The sequence below is a fragment of the Pogona vitticeps genome, chromosome 4, assembly GCF_051106095.1.
Source record: "Pogona vitticeps strain Pit_001003342236 chromosome 4, PviZW2.1, whole genome shotgun sequence".
Lineage (NCBI taxonomy): Eukaryota > Metazoa > Chordata > Lepidosauria > Squamata > Agamidae > Pogona > Pogona vitticeps.
Window position 1 is genome coordinate 205333916 of NC_135786.1, and position 18970 is coordinate 205352885.

Genomic DNA, 18970 nt, shown 5'->3' on the forward strand with positions numbered 1-18970 from the left:
CTCACAGAATGGAGGAGGGATGTATTCAGTTCCAAAAATCACCATCACGTAGATTAGTGAGTCACAACTTTTGGTCTCCAGGTGTTCTTGGACTACAACTGCCAGGAATCCTAGCCAGCGCAGCTAGTAGTGAAGGCTTCTGAGAGTTTTAGTCCAAGAATACCTGGGCACCCAAGGTTGGGAACCATTAAGCTAGATAATTTTATTTTACCAAACCTTTGTAGCATAATTTAAGGCAACAGGTTTTCAGTCTTTTAGTGAGAATACCTAAAGTCTCTAGGTGGCATTAACAGATATTTGGCTGATCCTGAGGTGTCTTCTTCCTTTTAAAATGATTCCTGTCCAGCTACTTAAAACACAGCAAGATGCAGAATAGATGCCATAACCCACCACCTGTCGGGGTGCCAGCACCGTGGCTGGAGCTGCCTCCTCAGGTTTGGCTGCTGGGGAGGGAGAGTAGCAATCCGACAACCTATGGCTCGTGTTCCCACAGGGAGGGCTCTGCGTGCCAGTTGTGGCACATGTGCCATAGGTTTGCCATTGCTGTCATAAGTAAAGCAGCATAAAGCATGTTGTGAAGAAGCCAAAAGAATTAATTTATGTAACCAATGAAACAATCATTGCTGCCAAAGAATTGTGATTGATGACCTAACCTTTCCTAACCTGGACCCCACTTTTTAAAAAGTTGTTTCCCCATATTAAATATGTGTTTGGAAGCTAGTGGGATGGATTTACTAAGAAATTGAGACAAACAGAATGGGCATCACCATACCCTGTTTCCCCGAATATAAGACCTAACCTGAAAATAAGCCCTAGTATGATTTTCAGGATGCTCGAAATATAAGCCCTATCCCAAAAATAAATCCCAGTTAAGTGAAACCCTGCCTTCCACCATTGTGCAGCAACCAGAAGATGATATCACTGTAAAATAAATTATCCCCTGAAAATAAGCCCTAATGCATTTTTGGAGCAAAAATTAATATAAGACCCTGTCTTGTTTTTGGGAAAACATGGTATTATGTTTTTGAGACCAGAAAAAATATTACTGTATGAATAGGTTGTTTTTCAGGTCATTAAGACTGTATCCTATACCCATTTAGCTGAGAACAAGTCCAGTTGGACTCCTTCAGGTTTGTTTTTGAGTAAATATGCATAGGCCTGTGCTGTAAATGCTTTTTTAACAGGCTGAATTTCTGTTGGATATTTTTCAGTTTTACCAGTGTCCTTATTGTAACTACAATAGCAGAGACCCAAATCGCATCCAGATGCATGTCCTGTCACAGCACTCTATGCAGCCTGTTATCTGCTGTCCTCTTTGCCAAGATGTCTTGAGCAACAAAATGCATCTCCAATTGCATTTGACCCATTTGCACAGTGTCTCACCTGACTGTGTGGAGAAACTGCTTATGACAGTAAGTGCTTAAAATGCTGCATATGCATTTGACATACCTATGGCCTATAAATGATGCTAAATATATTCTAGCCTAGTAGCTAGAAGTAGAGACTTGAAACTTAGGCCCCTGAGATCTCTTCTTAGTTATACTAATAACTTTCTTCATTCTTTTGGCCTGTTCACTTAACCCTAATTTTGAAAGACACAAGAGTCTGAAGCTCTCATTAAAGTCAGGCTTTGAAGATCAAGGCGGTCACCTGTGTGCCTCTGCACACATTCTAAATAGATCTAAGACTATCTTCTCCCATAGAGAATTATTCATCTCAGTTATTGTAAATTATGTTCTATTAAAAACTCTATAGAGTGTTTATTGCTAATTTTATGAGGTGAACAATTGCTAATAAAGAAGAGAAGAATACCCAAAATCATTTAAATATTTCCATAAAATATATTATGAAACTCACAATAGAGATGCTATCATAACTTGACCTGTATTCTGTTTTTCTTAGTTGTGTTATGTACAGTATTTTGAAAGAACAACAGGTAAACATGAATAAGAAACTAAATGTAATATGGTAGAAGAAAAGTACATCAGTTTACATTCACAAGACTAATATTCTCAGGGCTGCTACTTTATATCATGTATAAAACCCACATTCTCAGAGTATACAATCAATGTCTAGAATGTCTGATTAATGAAATCCAAGCAATATATATTGCAGCGTTCATAATGTAGTTTTAGTGTTGCACTCCATTGTTGTTTTGGTTATCATTGCATTGGCAAGTCTGAAAAGGAAAGTGTAGCTGCTCATGTGTAGGTGCTACATGTGATGAAAACCCCATATTTTCCAGGGTTCTTGCTTGCATGTAGAGCCTGCATATGAACAGCTACCTCTTTAGACACAGTGCTGAAATTGTAAGCAACGCACTGATGGAGGGGGCAGGACTGGCACTCCCATCTAACTGTGTTTAAAACGCTGGCTCATATATAATTGGAAAAAGCCTTAGCTCTTCAGTTTTTTTTTTATTATCATTATTAATTATAAGATAAGCTAAAACATAGTTTGAAATGTCATGTAAAAATACACTTAGAATCACATACCTAGGCCATAAAATCTACAAATGTAATGTCAGAGGTTCACAAACAATCGTAATCACTAAAATAATTAAAATAACTGGTTTGAAGAAAGTAGAAAATCTTTACCAGTTTCAGGACATGTCTATTGTATTGACTTAGTCATGTGTAAGACTGGATTTTATTAGAGACAACAGAAGTAATAACTTGGTATTGCCTGACTCACAAGCCATTTAAAGTGCTCATGACAGGTAAAGGGAAATGAGAACTTGCAATAATTCTCTGTCTCTCTTGCTGGGGACTTTTTGATTAGTGATCTTGCATCTAAATAATTTCCTGCTCTACACCTCTGAGTTTAATTCCAAGAGTGATCAAGCTGTTGTTTGTTTCCACTTGGCTTTATGTGATTATTTTTGATAAGCCTTGCAATTCTTCTCATGAGTAGTATCATGTCTTTTTTTAAAGGTTCCTGTACCAGATATGATGATACCTAATAGTATGCTACTGCCAGCAGCAGCTTCAGAGAAATCTGACTGTGATGCCTCTGCAAGTCTGACAGCTGAGGGATCTGGGAAATACTCAGGTATGGCAGTAAAAGGCCAGACCTACAATACTGAAATGTTGATGCCTTTTGCTGAAAATGGAGTGGGTGCACTGTGTGCACCAAGGAAAAACTAAAAAGAAAAGAAAGAAAAATAATGCGGAGTCACAAAAAGCCTGCTTTTTGGTCACACTGAGATTCATGAATACCAATGGGATCTGTGAGAAATGTTGCAGCATGAAGTACTTTTGTTCCAGGCTTTAGGTTTTCATGGGCATTCTTCTTCTTTCCCTCACCCAGCCTCCTCTCCTCCCCCCTTCTTATTTTTTTAATCCATTCAAGTCACCCCTTCTCTTTGTTTTAGTTTAGTTTGATTTCGGTTCTCTCCCCCTCCCCAAAAAATTGTCACTAAGCCAGTTATGCAAAGTCTGTTAGATAATGGAGTCTTGGGGTGAGTTTTCTGATTTTCCTTTTGTTTATTGTTTTTAATCTTTTCTTTTGTGTACCTACGTTTATCATCATCATCATCATCATCATCATCATCATCATTGTAGCTGCCCAGAGTAGGTGGGCAGGGTATAAGTTTAATAAACAAATAAACAATTCATTATTCCATTTTGATTAAACACACACTGTTCTCACCATTATGTTCAGGGAGGTTCCACCTCCAAAAAAGAAAACCTTTATTCTACTTCTGCAGCACTTAGAATTTGCTCCAGTATACTGATATCTCCCTTTTGTGCATTGATGGTGCCATATAAAGATCAACTTTTTTAAAAAAAGAGAGAGATTGTTATTAACAACAGGCCCCCAGCCTGAGTATCCATGTAGGTTATTACGTAATAACTCATTCCATTCTAAGGGAACATCTATATAGTTTTTTTTAAAAAACTGGCATAAATCACCTTTGTAGGAGTAACCAAAAAACTTTAATTTACTTCAAGTGTCGATACGTCAAAGAATCAATTCCCTAGTTAGCTTAAAAAATGATTGAAAAACCAGATATAACTTAAAAAATAAACAAAATGCAGTTTTAACACAATGGCTAAAATTCTGTTGCTTAGCATAGTAAATCACACTAGAGTATACCCACTAAATCAGTAGGGATGCAGTAAGTCAACTCCTATGTAAGTTCAATGGATTCAAATGGGCCTTCTCTAAATGCAGCTTACTTAAGATAGTAGCAGGCTTTTGACCAGTATTTAAATCTATTGTCTAAAATAAATAAAATAAACACTTAATTAACAGAGTATAAAATTCATTTTAAAACAAAACAAAAACCTGCTCCTGATCTGTCAATAAGTGGCAAAAGGCCTGCATGAATAAAAATATTTTTGTCTCCTGGTAGAAGGATTGATTGATTGATTGATTGATTGATTGATTTGATTTGATTTGATTTGATTTGATTTGATTTGATTTGACTTTTATACTGTCCATCTGGCTGCCAAGGCCACTCTGGGCAGTTTACAAAACATTAATAAGACAATAACATAAAAGACAGAAATAATAACAACCAACAAAATATAAGAGCTACTAAAACAAATTATATTAAAAATAACATAATAAAGATTTGGCAGAGGATTGAATGTTAGTTATTAAAAACATTATTGTTTTAAAATCTGGGAAGGCCTGCCTAAATAACCAAGTTTTTAATTATTTTTGAAGATTCCCAGTGAAGGGGCCAGTCAAATTTTGAGTGGGAGACTGTTCCATAGTTGCGGAGCGGTTGCCAAGAAGGCCTGATTTCTGGTCATCATTTTTCGGGCTTCTCTTGGGGTCAGTCACTCGGCCTGGGAAGATCTTACAGGATGGGCAGATCTTATCGGAAGGAGGTGTTCTGCCAGATATTGAGGTCCTAAACTGTTTAGGGCCTTATAGGTTCATACCATCACCTTAATGCTGGCACAGATACAAACAGGTAACCAGTGCAGGGTGGCCATGGTGGGGGAAAATATATTAATGTGTCCTTACCCCACTCAGCAATCTAGCTGCTGAGTTCTGAACCTGATGGAGTCTCTGTAACAGCCCCAAGGGCAGCCCCATGTGGAGAGTCTAATAGTCTAATCTTGAGACTACCAGTGCATGAACCAGTGTAGTGAGGGACTTGGTGTCAAGGTAGGGACACAACTGGGCAATCCACTTAGATGGAAATAGACAGAACAGATCACAGATGCTATCTGAGATTCCATTGACACCTCTGGGTCCAGGAGAATGCTCAAGCTGCAGACCTTATCCTTCACAGAAAGAGTAGCACCCCCAAAGGAGAGGGAAGCACCCAGACTGCAAACACTAGGGGAACCCAACCGCAGAATTTCCATCTTGCCTGGGTTAAGCCTCAGTCTATTATCCCTCATTCACCCCAACACATTGTCCAGGCAGCACTCAGGGGATCGGGCAGCATACTCTGCAGAGGGCTGGAAGGAGAGATAGAGCTGGGGTGTCATCTGCATACTGGTGGCACGAAACCCCAAAACTCCTAATGACCTCTCCCAGCAGCCTCATAAAGATATTAAATAGCATTGGGGAGATAATTAACCCTGGCAGGATTCCAAAATTGAGAGTCCACGGAGCGGACAACATCTCCCTAAGCTGTACTTTCTGAGGACAGTCCTCCAGGAAAGACTGGAGCCAGGCTGAGACCTGATCTCTAATCCCCAACCCAGAGATCCTCCCCAGGAGAATACCATGTTCAACAGTATCAAAGGCCACTGACAGGTCGAGGAGGACCAACAAGGACATTTTGCCATTGTCGGCCTCCCTCAGAAGGGCGACCAGTGCCATCTCTGTGCCATGACGAACCTGGAGTGGAATGGATCAAGCACGTTGGTTTCCTCCAGAAGTGCCTCAAGTTGGTAGGCAACCACTCTCTCCACTAACTTGCTAATAAAAGGGACATTGCCAATGGGTCGGTTGTTATTAATATAATCCGCTGCCAAATTGGGCTTTTTATGGATTGTTTTAATGAGTGTCTTCTTGAGGGCAAGGGGGACCCTGCCATTTAGGAGAGACCCATTGATAATAGCCATTGCCCACTCTGTTATTAAAGGTTTGGCTGCTTTCAAGAGCCAGGACAGACAAAGGTCTAGAGAAGAAGTGGTTGCCCTGCAACAATCAAGCACTCTGTGAACTTCAACTGATGTCACAGGCTGTAACTGTATGTGGCTCACCAGGCAAGACAGTGCAGTGGATGTCTCGGCTCGATCTACTGATAAAAGAGGAGAGATCCAGGTCCCGGCAGATGGCCTCCACTTTGTGTTTGAAGAAGGTCACAAATTGGTCACAGGAGATACTACTGGGATGTCTGTCACTGTGACCAACCCCAGATAAATCAGATAAAATGCAAAAAAGTTCAGCTTGATGGTCTTGGGCTTTGCTTATCTGGGAGGCGAAGTAAGATCTTCTTGTAGCCTTCACTTTAGCTAAATAAATGTTAGGTTTTATTTTTGCAGCTTTAAAATTGGGTACCATCAGCACCCGTCTCCAGATGCTCTCTAGCCTCCTATTTTCCTTCAATGCCTGTAGCTGCTGGATATGCCAAGCAGCTGGATGGGCTCAGTAATGGAGGGAGTGTTTAGGAGTGATCATGTCAGCTGCCCAGGGGGCAACAGCATACCATTCATCTACTAGAGCTTTGACAGGAGTGCCAACTAGATCAGTCAGTATCCCCCCCCCCCATTGCATCTTGGAAAACAACAGGATCCAATAGCCTGTGGGGGCGGTAGTCTGCGACCATGACAAGGGGACCAATACCAAATCAGTCACCTTCAGATCACTCTCCTCTTGTCCAGTTGAGAACACCAGGTCTAGAGTGTGGGGGGCCATTAACAAATTGGAACATATTCAAGGAAGCCCTGGTTTCCAAGAACTCAAGAGCTGGACCTATGGCCCCAATCTCGGCATGAACATTGAAGTCTCCCAGGAAAAGGAGTCTCGATGCTGCTGCCGAGATGAAATCCACCAGCTCCGGAAAGGATAACAGAGAGAGGGCAAGCCTAGCCTCACTTTGAAAAAGGGAGTGTGAACATGTGATCCATCTACCAAGAAAGCTCTCTCTTGTGATGCTGGCACAGAAAGACCTTTCTTGAAGGTCATGACTTGATCAGACCTGTTGAGTAAATGCTGTCCTTTGGATAGTCCAGTCTTCAGCCTTTGACGTTAGTGTCAACATGGAACAGTTTTCTCTATCTAATATAATGAAGAAATGTATTTAAGAATATATTTATAACTAGCATTAACTGTAGGAGATCTAGATTGTTTTTTTATTCTTACATTGTAAGAGGTGGTCATCTTGAAGAAATCATGACTGCGTATGGACTAAGCCCTCTGCCCACATACTAGAAAAAGAGTTTAAAATTGCATACATTTACATATAGTTGTATACAGTATAAGGATATAAGTATAGCTGTAAGTTACATTAATTGAAATACCATATGTATCACTTCAGGGTGGAAGATTGTGACTAAGGCAGATGATCTTTTATTGCTGTTTAGACCTCTTCACTGTTATAAATATAGGGCAGACACAGGAAACCGTTTTTTATATCATGGGTTTCATACCAGTAATGCAATGTCTGACAGGCTATCAACACATGAAACTTTCTACATAATTTATTGATCAGAAAAGATATAACTTGCTGAATTTCACCCTGCTATTGAGCTGTTAAATACCCAGCCCAGAATCCTATTGTTCTTCATGTCAGGTTTGTAAAACTTGCTACAGTTAATTGATGACGCCCCAGAGGCATCCTGGTTGCACAGTTGAGCAACCAGATGTTAATACTTGTGAGTGGTACACTGCCCATTTTTGCACCAAGATAGAGGCCATCCTTAGGTACCATGACTGTGTTAGTACAATAAGTCATATTGAGATGTCTAGTGCACCGTCTGGTCTGGTTATATTGGATAAATTTCAGTCTGTGTCACCTCATGACTTGGACAAGGCACTTGCACACTCGAAGGCCACCACCTCCCGATCAGACCCATCCCTCTCCTGGCTCTTAAAATCAGCCAAGGCAGTGACAGTTGAATGGGCCACTCACATCATGAATTCCTCCTAACAGGAGGGATATTTACCTTCCATCTTGAAGGAGACCACAATCTGTCCCTTTCTGAAAAAAACCATCAACCAATGACCTAAACAACTATCATCCAGTTGCTAACATACCATTTGTGGGGAAACTGATTAAGAGGTTGGTGGCCAACCATCTGCAGGTGTTGGAGGATACCAGTATTCTGGATCCATTTGCAGTCGAAGTTCAGACCATGTCATGGGACTGAGACAGTTCTGGTTGTCTTGCTACATGACCTGTTATGGGAGACTGACTTGAGGAATGTGACCTTGTTGGTCCTCCTGGATCTCTGAAGTACCTTTGATATCATCGACCACAATATCCTCCTGGTGGTTGTTGGGATTGGAGGCCTAGCATTATACTGGCTTCATTCCTTTACTGGTGGCCAGTGCCAGAGAGTTCAGCTTGGAGAAGCTGTTTCTCCCCTGTGTATACTACAATGAAGTATCCCACACGGATTGATCTTCTTCCCTTTCCTGTTTAGCATCTATATGAGGCTGCTGGGGGAGGTCATTCAGAGATTTTGAGTGTGTTGTCATCAGTACACTGAGGACACAGAACTCTATCTCTCATTTTCCTCTTCAGCAGGAGAAGCTATACTGACCCTACAGCATTGTGTGGCCGCAGTTATGGACTGGACAAGGGCAAATATTCTGAAGTTGAATCCTAACAAGATGGATATCCTGCTGTTGGGAGGGCATCATGATTGGTTATGGGGAGTTGTTGCCTGATCTTGATGGGGGCTGCACTCCCCTGAATGATCCATCCCATATCCTGAGTGTGCTTCTGGACTCAGCTCTTTAAATGGAGAAAGAGATCTTGGCCATGGCCAAGTCTGTCTTTTTCCATCTGGGGCAGATTGCACATCTCCCCCCCTTCTCGACAGGAAGTCCCTAATAACACTGGTTCACGTGTTAGTAATCTCAAGGATAGACTATTGCAATGCTCTCTAGGTGGGGCTTCCCTTGAAAGCGGTTTGGAAGCTGTAGCAAGTGCAGAATGTGGCAACCAGGTTGATCACTGACCATATTTCACCTGTCCTTGCCCTCTTGCACTGGCTGCCAGCATGCTTCCCGACCAAATTCAGGGTACTGATGTTAATCTATAAAGCCCTTTACAATTTAGGACCTGTCAGAGAACCTCTCCTCTCCCTCAAGTCATAGTCCCATCCCACCCGCACTTCCCAATCCTCGATGCTGCAGAAGGACACTGCAAGAGAATCCCGGATGTCATCAACCAGAAGCCAGGCCTTCTCCATGGTAGCCGCCCCACTCTGGAACTCCCTATCTGTGGAGGTGTGATTGGCCCCCACCCTCCTGAGCTTCCATAAGCAAGTGAAAACTTGACTTTTTACCCAGACATTTACAAACCTCACCCCTTTGTAATATTACTTTTATAGTAAGTTTATGCTGGACTATGGTTTATCAAAGGGGTTTTGTTTTTATATGTTCATTTTCTAAAAAACACTGTACATTTTTGTTGTTTTCTGGAATCTGTCCAGAGTAGTGGCTTGTCCACTAAATGAGCAGGTTCTAAGTTTAAACAAATAAATAAAATAAATAAAATAAAACGACCAGGCACACAACTGACATATGCCTTGGCACCTCATGAATCAGGCAAAATTAGCTGCGGCAGGTCATTCAGATCTTATGCAAAAACCAATACAATGTGAACTGCAGTCTCAGCCTCTGGCTTCTAACTCACTGAGCTTTCCAGCCAGCTCATAATTATGTGCCATCAAGTCAACTCTGACTTATGTCAACCCTTTCTAGGTAGAGACTTACTCAGAAGTGGTTTATCATTCCTTTCTTCTGGGACAACTGTACAGTTTGCCCAAGGCCACACAGTCTGGCTCTTCTCCTAGGAGGTACAGTGGGGAATTAAATACTCAACCTTTGGTTCTGCAGTCAGATAACTAAACCACTGAGCTGTCCAGACAGCTATAATAATTGTAGCAATCAGTGATAGCAAGCAACAAATGTCAACAATCTTACATACTCAACCCACCCATAACATTCTCCAAGTTACCCCCATGCCTGGGTGCAATTAATCACCAGCGCCTCTCCCAAGCAGCAAGAATTTTATATGCCAAATACTGGGGGGAAAAGAGGAGACTTCAACAATCTAGAAGTTAATAGAAAATTTTTTGAAGCAGCAGAAATGGGTATTTTAACTGAAGTATTAAAAGACATAGAAATTGTTGAGGCTAGAAAAAAATGGGAACCTTTTTATAATTGGATGAGAGATGAGAACATGAATGACTTAAGATTATAAGAAATAAGACATAAGATGTAACTGTAGATCTTAAAGGCTTAGAAAAAATTGACAAGATTAGTGTGAAGTAAGCTTAGTAAGAAAACATATTGAGAAAAGTAATAATGATACATATTGTTCTCTACTATATTCTGTATTTTTTTATTTACCCCAGTACCTTGTTCAAATTCCCTTCCTTATGATCTTCCCTGACCCAATGGAAAATGAATAAAAAATAAATTTTAAAAACCACCAGCACCTCTCCCCACGTTGCTGCTAAAGTCAAGATAACCCACCTGCCACTCCCAGACTTGCTTATAAAACCCAACACAGTGGTTAGGAGTTCAGTTTCCCACTATGCCTGCTTGACAGGAGCTAGACCTGATGATCCATAGGGTCCCTTCCAGTTCTGCAGTTCTCAGATCATTGTTATTATTATAACTCTAGTAGTGAATTGCATTTAAGAGTAGGCCTGTTGAATCAGTGTGATTTGGTGACTCAGCTCCTCTGTAAATTACAATAATTCATTGGACCTATTTTAGTTGCAACTTACTAATAGATTTCAGACAATGAGTAGTGACCTGATGGCCTTGTAGGCCCCTTCCAACTTCAGTTTTCTATGATTCTATGATTTCAGTGCCATGAAATCAATCCTGAGTGAGATAAAGCATGACCCTCTGTCATAAGTATATTTGTCATAAGTATATTTGCATATTGTGGTACCATACAAGTAACCATGGAAATTCCATTAATATGGAAATTGATATTGTTGTCAAAGGTGAAGTATTTGTGTGTAAACACAAAGTCATAAAGGATCATGGGCCATGTCCTCATTTCAAATAATATTCCTTGCAACCTGTAGTCCTTCCTTGTGTAAGAGCTTGCTATGAAGGGTTTCTGCAGCCATTATGTCTAGAATGATGTTGTTCGGAAGACTGTGAGTGGACTGTATTTTCTTCAGAAAGTCTGAAGTGTCTCTATAGGTAGCCAGTGCATTGATAGCATATAGTTAGAGGATGGAGTCCAAGTATCCACACATCCCAACAGTGTGGCATTTATGCTTGATACAATGGGTTTACCATGGTTGCCTGGTTTGTGTATTTTTTAAGTAGGTAGAAGGTGGCTGGTTGAGGTTCTTGTGGTATATTAGCCAGGATTTGGTCATGCATATTTCTAGATAAGCCTTCTATAAGGTAATTCAATTTGGTATTTGGCAATTGAGTCTGTGGTTATCTGCTTCTTTAATGATAATGTTGGGATTGTTTTTGAGGCTCCGTATGGCATCATTCTCTGTCCAGCAGAGATTGTATGGTAAACCAATGTCCTTTGCTGGTGATCTCAGTGCAGTGGTAGAAGTGCTTCTTCCCTCCCTTCCATTGTATCTTCAGCCACAAATATTCCTAGAACCTGATTGCACACCAATAAAATACCAAACAGTGATTTTCTTCAAGCTAACAGCTTTCCAGAAGAGATGGTTGAAGGAAAAACTCAAACTCAGGACTCTAATTCTTAAAATTACAAAATCTTGGATTTCTCTATTGCTTTATGTGTGGAACAAATCATTCTTCTAGTGAAGAAAACTAAAAAGTAGGTTCAAAACAACCCAGAAAATCACTTCTCCAAACAGTGGGTGCATTTATGACTGTAGATGTCCCATATAGTAGGCTTCCCTAAACTTCAGCTGATGTATGGATTAAATCCATTGTTGTGCTAGTAGCATGATAAAATCCCCCCCCCAACACCTCTCAACAACAATCTTCACTGCCCGTAAATCAGCCTCAGGGAGTCATACCCCTTCTAATTCCCCAATGGAAACAGTTCCATAAATGGAATGATATTATTGGATTTAATCCTGTGACTCAATTCATTGTCTAGAAACATTTAAACTCCCTGATATTGCACGAGATGAATTCTTAAAAATGAGCAAAAAAGCAACAGTATCTAAATATCATTTCTTTCTTCTTTAAAAAAAATCAGGTGAAAGTCCTCCAGATGAGAAGAGTACTCCTGGGCTTGAAGAATTGAAAACTGGAACGGAAATAAAAACAGAAGAACAGAAACCACTCAAGGAATCTACTGAAATGCCAGAATGGAACAAAAACAGCAGTAAAGATATAAAGATCATTGAATCACTGCCAGATCAGTTGAATGAGCAGCAGAAGAGGCAGCAGCTTTCTGTTTCTGATCGCCATGTCTATAAATATCGTTGCAACCATTGTAGCTTGGCTTTTAAGACTATGCAGAAGCTTCAAATACATTCCCAGTATCACGCTATTCGGGCTGCTACCATGTGTAGCCTTTGCCAACGTAGCTTCCGTACATTCCAGGCTTTAAAGAAACATTTGGAAGCAGGCCACCCAGAACTCAGTGAAGCTGAAATTCAGCAGTTGTGTGCATCTTTACCTGTAAATGGCGATCTCTGGACAGAAAGTGAAAGTATGGCACAAGATGAGCATGCACTAGAGCAAGATATAGAAAGAGATTATGAGATGGACCAGGAAGGTAAAGCAAGTCCTGTAGGAAGTGACAGTAGTTCCATTCCAGATGAAATGGGCTCAGAACCAAAGCGGACCTTACCTTTTAGAAAAGGGCCAAATTTTACTATGGAAAAATTTCTAGATCCTTCTCGCCCATATAAGTGTACAGTGTGTAAAGAATCTTTCACTCAAAAGAACATTCTTTTGGTTCATTATAACTCGGTGTCTCATTTACATAAACTTAAAAAGGTGTTACAGGAAGCATCCAGTCCTGTCCCTCAAGAAGCTAACAGCAGCACTGACAATAAACCCTACAAATGCAGCATTTGTAATGTTTCTTATAGCCAAAGTTCTACGCTGGAAATCCATATGAGATCTGTGCTTCATCAGACTAAGGCAAGGGCTGCAAAATTAGAACCAAACACTAATGCGCTGAGTGGAAATAGTACAGCAGGGAATGTTAATAGCCCCAGCCAAGGGATGGGAGAGCCTATAAGTTTACCAGCAATTAACAACAAGGAAACACTTGTAGATGCCAAAGAATTAAATAAAAAGCAAGCTTCTGAATTAGTTTCTGCTCAACCTACACATCACCCTCCCCAATCACCAGCACAACTACAAATGCAAATTCAGCATGAATTGCAACAGCAAGCAGCTTTCTTTCAACCACAGTTCCTAAACCCAGCATTTTTGCCTCATTTTCCTATGACACCAGAGACACTGCTACAATTTCAACAGCCACAGTTTCTTTTTCCTTTCTATATTCCTGGAACAGAATTCAGTTTAAGTCCTGATCTGGGTTTACCTGGTTCTGCTGCATTTGGTATGCCTGGAATGGCAGGTATGGCAGGCTCACTGTTGGAAGACCTGAAACAGCAGATGCAAACTCAACACCATGTTGGTCAAACTCAGCTACAAATACTACAGCAACAAGCACAACAGTATCAACCTACACCTCCTCAAATTCAACCACAAAAGTCACAGCAGCAGCAAACTAAGTTGGTTAAAACAGAGCAGACTAGTGTTGGAAGTGCAGAGTGCCAACTGATGAAAGAAACACCACCATATAAAGAATCAGAAGAGACTTCTGAAAAACAAGAAAAACCAAAGCAAGAATTTACAACTGATAATGAAGGACTCAAAGAAAACAAAGATATGAAGAAGCAGAAGTCCTCAGAATCTATCATTCCACCACCTAGAATTGCTTCTGGGGCAAGAGGAAATGCAGCAAAAGCCTTGTTAGAAAACTTTGGCTTTGAGTTGGTTATTCAGTACAATGAGAATAGGCAGAAGGTACAGAAAAAAAGCAAAACTGGTGATTGTGAAAATACAGACAAATTGGAATGTGCAGCTTGTAGTAAATTATTTTCCAATATTCTTATATTAAAGAGCCATCAAGAACATGTTCATGGTCAGTTCTTTCCACATGGTGCACTAGAAAAGTTTGCCTGTCAATACAGGGAGGCTTATGACAAGCTTTATCCTATTTCCCCATCTTCTCCAGAACCGCCACCACCTCCACCTCCTCTACCTCAGCCTGCAACTCCTTCACAACCTTCTTCATCCAGCTCTGGAAAAATCCAAAGCATGACTCCTACTCCTCTGCAAGCTCCACCACCAACACCGCCACCTCCACCGCCACCTCCTCCTCCTCCACCACCACCACCACCACCTTCAGCACCACCACCAGTGCAACTGCCAGTTTCCTTAGATCTTCCACTTTTCCCTCCAATTATGATGCAGCCAGTACAACACCCATCACTGCCTCCTCAGCTTGCTCTTCAACTACCACCAATGGATGCTTTGTCTGCAGATCTTACTCAGCTCTGTCAGCAGCAGCTAGGGTTAGATGCAAATTTCCTACGGCATTCTCAGTTCAAGCGACCCCGTACCAGAATCACTGATGACCAGTTAAAAATCTTGCGGGCATATTTTGATATTAATAATTCTCCAAGTGAAGAACAGATTCAAGAAATGGCAGAGAAATCTGGGCTTTCCCAAAAAGTTATCAAACACTGGTTTCGAAACACCTTGTTTAAAGAACGACAAAGGAATAAGGATTCTCCATACAATTTTAGCAATCCTCCGATCACAGTTTTGGAGGATATAAGAATTGAGCCACAACCAAGTTCTTTAGAACATTACAAATCTGAGTCAGCTTTCAGCAAGCGATCGTCTAGAACTAGATTTACTGATTACCAGCTTAGAGTCTTGCAAGATTTTTTTGATACAAACGCTTATCCAAAAGATGATGAAATTGAACAACTTTCAACTGTACTTAACCTTCCTACTCGGGTTATTGTTGTGTGGTTCCAAAACGCACGACAAAAGGCTCGCAAAAGTTATGAGAATCAAGCTGAAACTAAAGATAATGAGAAGAGGGAATTAACAAATGAGAGGTATATTCGGACAAGCAACATGCAGTATCAATGTAAAAAGTGCAGCATAGTTTTTCCTAGAATTTTTGACTTGATTACACATCAGAAAAAATTGTGCTATAAAGATGAAGATGATGATGCGCAAGATGAAAGCCAAACAGAAGATTCAATGGATGCCACAGACCAAATACTTTACAAGAATTGTACACTTTCTGGTCCATCTGACTCATCCAAAAGTACAGCTGTAACCGCAACAGCGAGTTCTGGGTCTGGTTCCAGTACACCTATAATGCCATCACCTAAACCTGAACCTGAGAAAAACTCTCCTAAACCTGATTCAACAGAAAAGCCAAAGCAAAATGATACCATCCCCAAGCAAGTAGAGACTTCTTCCCAGGGTAGCAAGTCAGTTCAGTCTGCAACAACAAGCTCCTCTGAGCCACAGCCCCCATCTTCTCAAACACAGCAACTTAAACAATCCCAAATAGGAGGCAGGCCACCTTCTGCATCACAGACTACACCTATTCCTTCCAGTCCTCTAACCATTTCGATGCAGTCTCTTCAGAATAGTCTACCTCCTCAGTTATTACAGTACCAATGTGATCAGTGTACAGTTGCCTTTCCAACTCTAGAACTTTGGCAAGAACATCAGCACATGCATTTCTTAGCAGCCCAAAATCAATTCCTTCATTCTCAGTTTTTAGAAAGGCCGATGGATATGCCCTATATGATATTTGATCCTAATAGCCCTTTGATGACTGGACAATTATTAAACAGTTCTTTAACTCAGATGGCACCACAGGTTGGCTCGGCTCACACAGCTCATCACACTGCTGCAATTCCTGGCTCACTTAAGCGAAAATTGGATGACAAAGAAGATAACAACTGTAGTGAAAAAGAAGGAGGAAACAGTGGTGAAGACCAGCATAGAGATAAACGACTGAGAACTACAATTACTCCAGAGCAATTGGAAATTCTCTATGAAAAATACCTTTTAGATTCTAATCCTACCAGAAAAATGCTTGATCACATTGCACGTGAAGTGGGTCTCAAAAAAAGAGTTGTACAAGTTTGGTTTCAGAACACAAGAGCTCGAGAAAGAAAAGGCCAATTCCGTGCAGTTGGTCCAGCCCAGTCTCATAAAAGATGTCCGTTTTGCAGAGCACTGTTTAAAGCAAAGTCTGCTTTAGAAAGTCATATTCGTAGTCGGCATTGGAATGAAGGAAAACAAGCAGGTTATAGTTTGCCACCAAGTCCTTTGATAGCCAATGAAGAGGGAGAAGAGAGTCCACAAAAATACATGTTTTTTGATTATCCATCATTGTCATTAACAAAGATTGATTTGTCAAGTGAAAATGAATTAGCTTCTACTGTTTCAACTCCTATTAGTAAAACTGCAGAAATGTCACCAAAGCATCTTTTAAGCCCTTCTTCTTTCAAAGCAGAATGCAGTGAAGACATTGAGAATCTAAATGCCACTCCAGTTGATGGTGGGTATGATCAAAATAAAACTGACTTTGATGAGACTTCATCAATTAATACAGCAATTAGTGATGCCACAACAGATGAAGGAAATAATGAAATGGAAAATATGACTGGTAGTTCAGGAGATATGAAATCCACATCATCTCCTAAAGAGCCAAAAAATGTTCTAAATGACAACTTGCCAAAAAACACAAACATGCCTAATATGGAGAACAACGAGGATAAGTTTCTCTTCTCCCTGACTAGCCCGTCAATGCATTTCAGTGATAAAGACGGCGAACATGACCAAAGTGTTTACATTACTGATGATCCCGATGACAATGCTGATCGGAGTGAAACATCAAGTATAGCTGATCCAAGTTCACCTAATCCATTTGGAGCAAGCAATCCCTTTAAATCTAAAAGTAGTGATAGGCCAGGTCACAAACGATTTCGGACTCAAATGAGTAACCTGCAGCTTAAAGTCTTGAAGGCTTGCTTTAGTGACTATCGGACTCCAACCATGCAAGAATGTGAAATGCTGGGAAATGAGATTGGACTGCCCAAACGCGTGGTTCAGGTTTGGTTTCAGAATGCTCGAGCAAAGGAAAAGAAATTCAAAATTAACATAGGGAAGCCATTCATGATCAATCAGAACTCAACTGATGGATCAAGACCAGAGTGTTCTCTATGTGGGGTGAAATACTCTGCACGTTTGTCCATCAGAGACCATATATTTTCCAAACAACATATTACAAAAGTGCGAGAAACTGTGGGAAGTCAGCTGGACCGGGAAAAAGACTATTTAGCTCCTACAACTGTTAGACAGTTGATGGCACAGCAAGAATTGGATCGTATAAAGAAGGCTACGGATGTTCTAGGCTTGACAGTACAGCAGCCAGGCATGATGGACAACAGCCCACTTCACGGAATCAGTTTGCCAGCAGCTTATCCAGGACTTCCTGGCCTTCCTCCAGTTCTTCTGCCTGGAATGAATGGTCCATCTTCCTTAACTGGATTTCCTCAAAGTTCAAATAGTAAGTAAATAAGAAGAGGAAAACATTTTTACTGTTGTTGAGATAAGAGGTATTTGATATTTCAGGTGCCAGAATTTCTTTATTCTGTTAATTCTGTAGCTATGTATTAGAAAAGAAAATGGCTTGGATCAAGGCATTGCCTTTAATGTGTGGAATTCTGCAAAATTTCTGTTCCAGTGGAACATTTCTTCTGGGAGAATAGGGAGAAAGACAGTCTTCACTAATTCACCCTCTTCTACCTGTTATTTATAACTTCTGAAAATTGCTTCAGAGAGCCTCAGTGGTGGAAACCACAGAAGGAGAGAGAATTGGTAAAGATCAGATGTTCCCCTTCCCACTTCTTCCCTTTGTGCTGGACGTCCACCCACAGAATGCTTCTGCTGGTGTGGGGAAACTTTGGGTTTCAACCGCTGTTTGTTAAATCTAGATTAATTGAAATGTTTTTGATAATTTATGTTCCAATTAAGAAAAAAATGAAATGTAACATGTCATTCAAGTAAGACATTTTATGTAAATATAAAATGATATCCCTATTTATACTGGCCAGATTCATATTGGATGTTTACATATGTGCAAGAAAAATTGAAGGTGTTCCTATGGAAAATTGATATAGTGCCAGTCACATTGTCAGCCAAGTGTCTGACCTCATGCCTCATCCTGCACCTGACACATGCTTGCCATGTGCCCCGCACCTCTCATCAGTTAGACAGAATTCACTACATCATCTTCCCCAATTCCACCTGAGCACATCTAAATATACAACAGAATTTTGGCCAGTGTTTATGCAGTTACCATTACCATGAATGACTACATTCTATAGTGCAACCCTACATGCATCTACTATGAAGTAAACCTCGTTTCTTAGTTTAGTGGGACTTACTTCCAGATGTGTATAGGACTGCAGCCTTGATAGATTTTCTGTAATCTTCATGGCTGCAGTCTTAAAAATAATTCTCACTGAAATCTGTGGGGTTCTGAATATTGGAAAATTTTAGGTATAAAGTAACATCAATACAATTTAAATAATTAATGACTGCATTTCATTCCTGATCTCAGTCCTCCTGAGAAACACCAATAGTTGTGCTGAGTTTACAGACAAAGACACTAGATCACATCATATTCATTTAAACACAAACAGAAGCCTCCAAGCTAGTAAGAAGAGTTACGTAGTTGTATCTTATGGCCTAGAAGCTGTCAGGCCAGTCACAGGGAAAAACAATATACAATTTAGAAATGGGTATTTAACATACTTGTGTGAGTCTATGGCTTCAGCTGTGCTACCCA

General features: G+C 40.5%; 1 protein-coding gene across 19 annotated transcripts in view; it reads left to right on the plus strand.

Annotated features, from left to right (window-relative positions):
- ZFHX4 (zinc finger homeobox 4) overlaps positions 1-18970 on the plus strand; it is a 271320-nt gene that overhangs the window by 238459 nt on the left and 13891 nt on the right. For 17 of the 19 annotated variants that reach the window (XM_072999052.2, XM_078393540.1, XM_078393536.1 and 14 more), the window contains 3 exons: positions 1212-1412; positions 2934-3051; positions 12308-17686. In XM_072999052.2, coding sequence (XP_072855153.1) covers positions 1212-1412; positions 2934-3051; positions 12308-17686 — 5698 coding nt within the window. The remainder of the gene's footprint in view (positions 1-1211; positions 1413-2933; positions 3052-12307; positions 17687-18970) is intronic. The other 2 variants (XM_078393547.1, XM_078393546.1) reach the window with 1 other exon arrangement.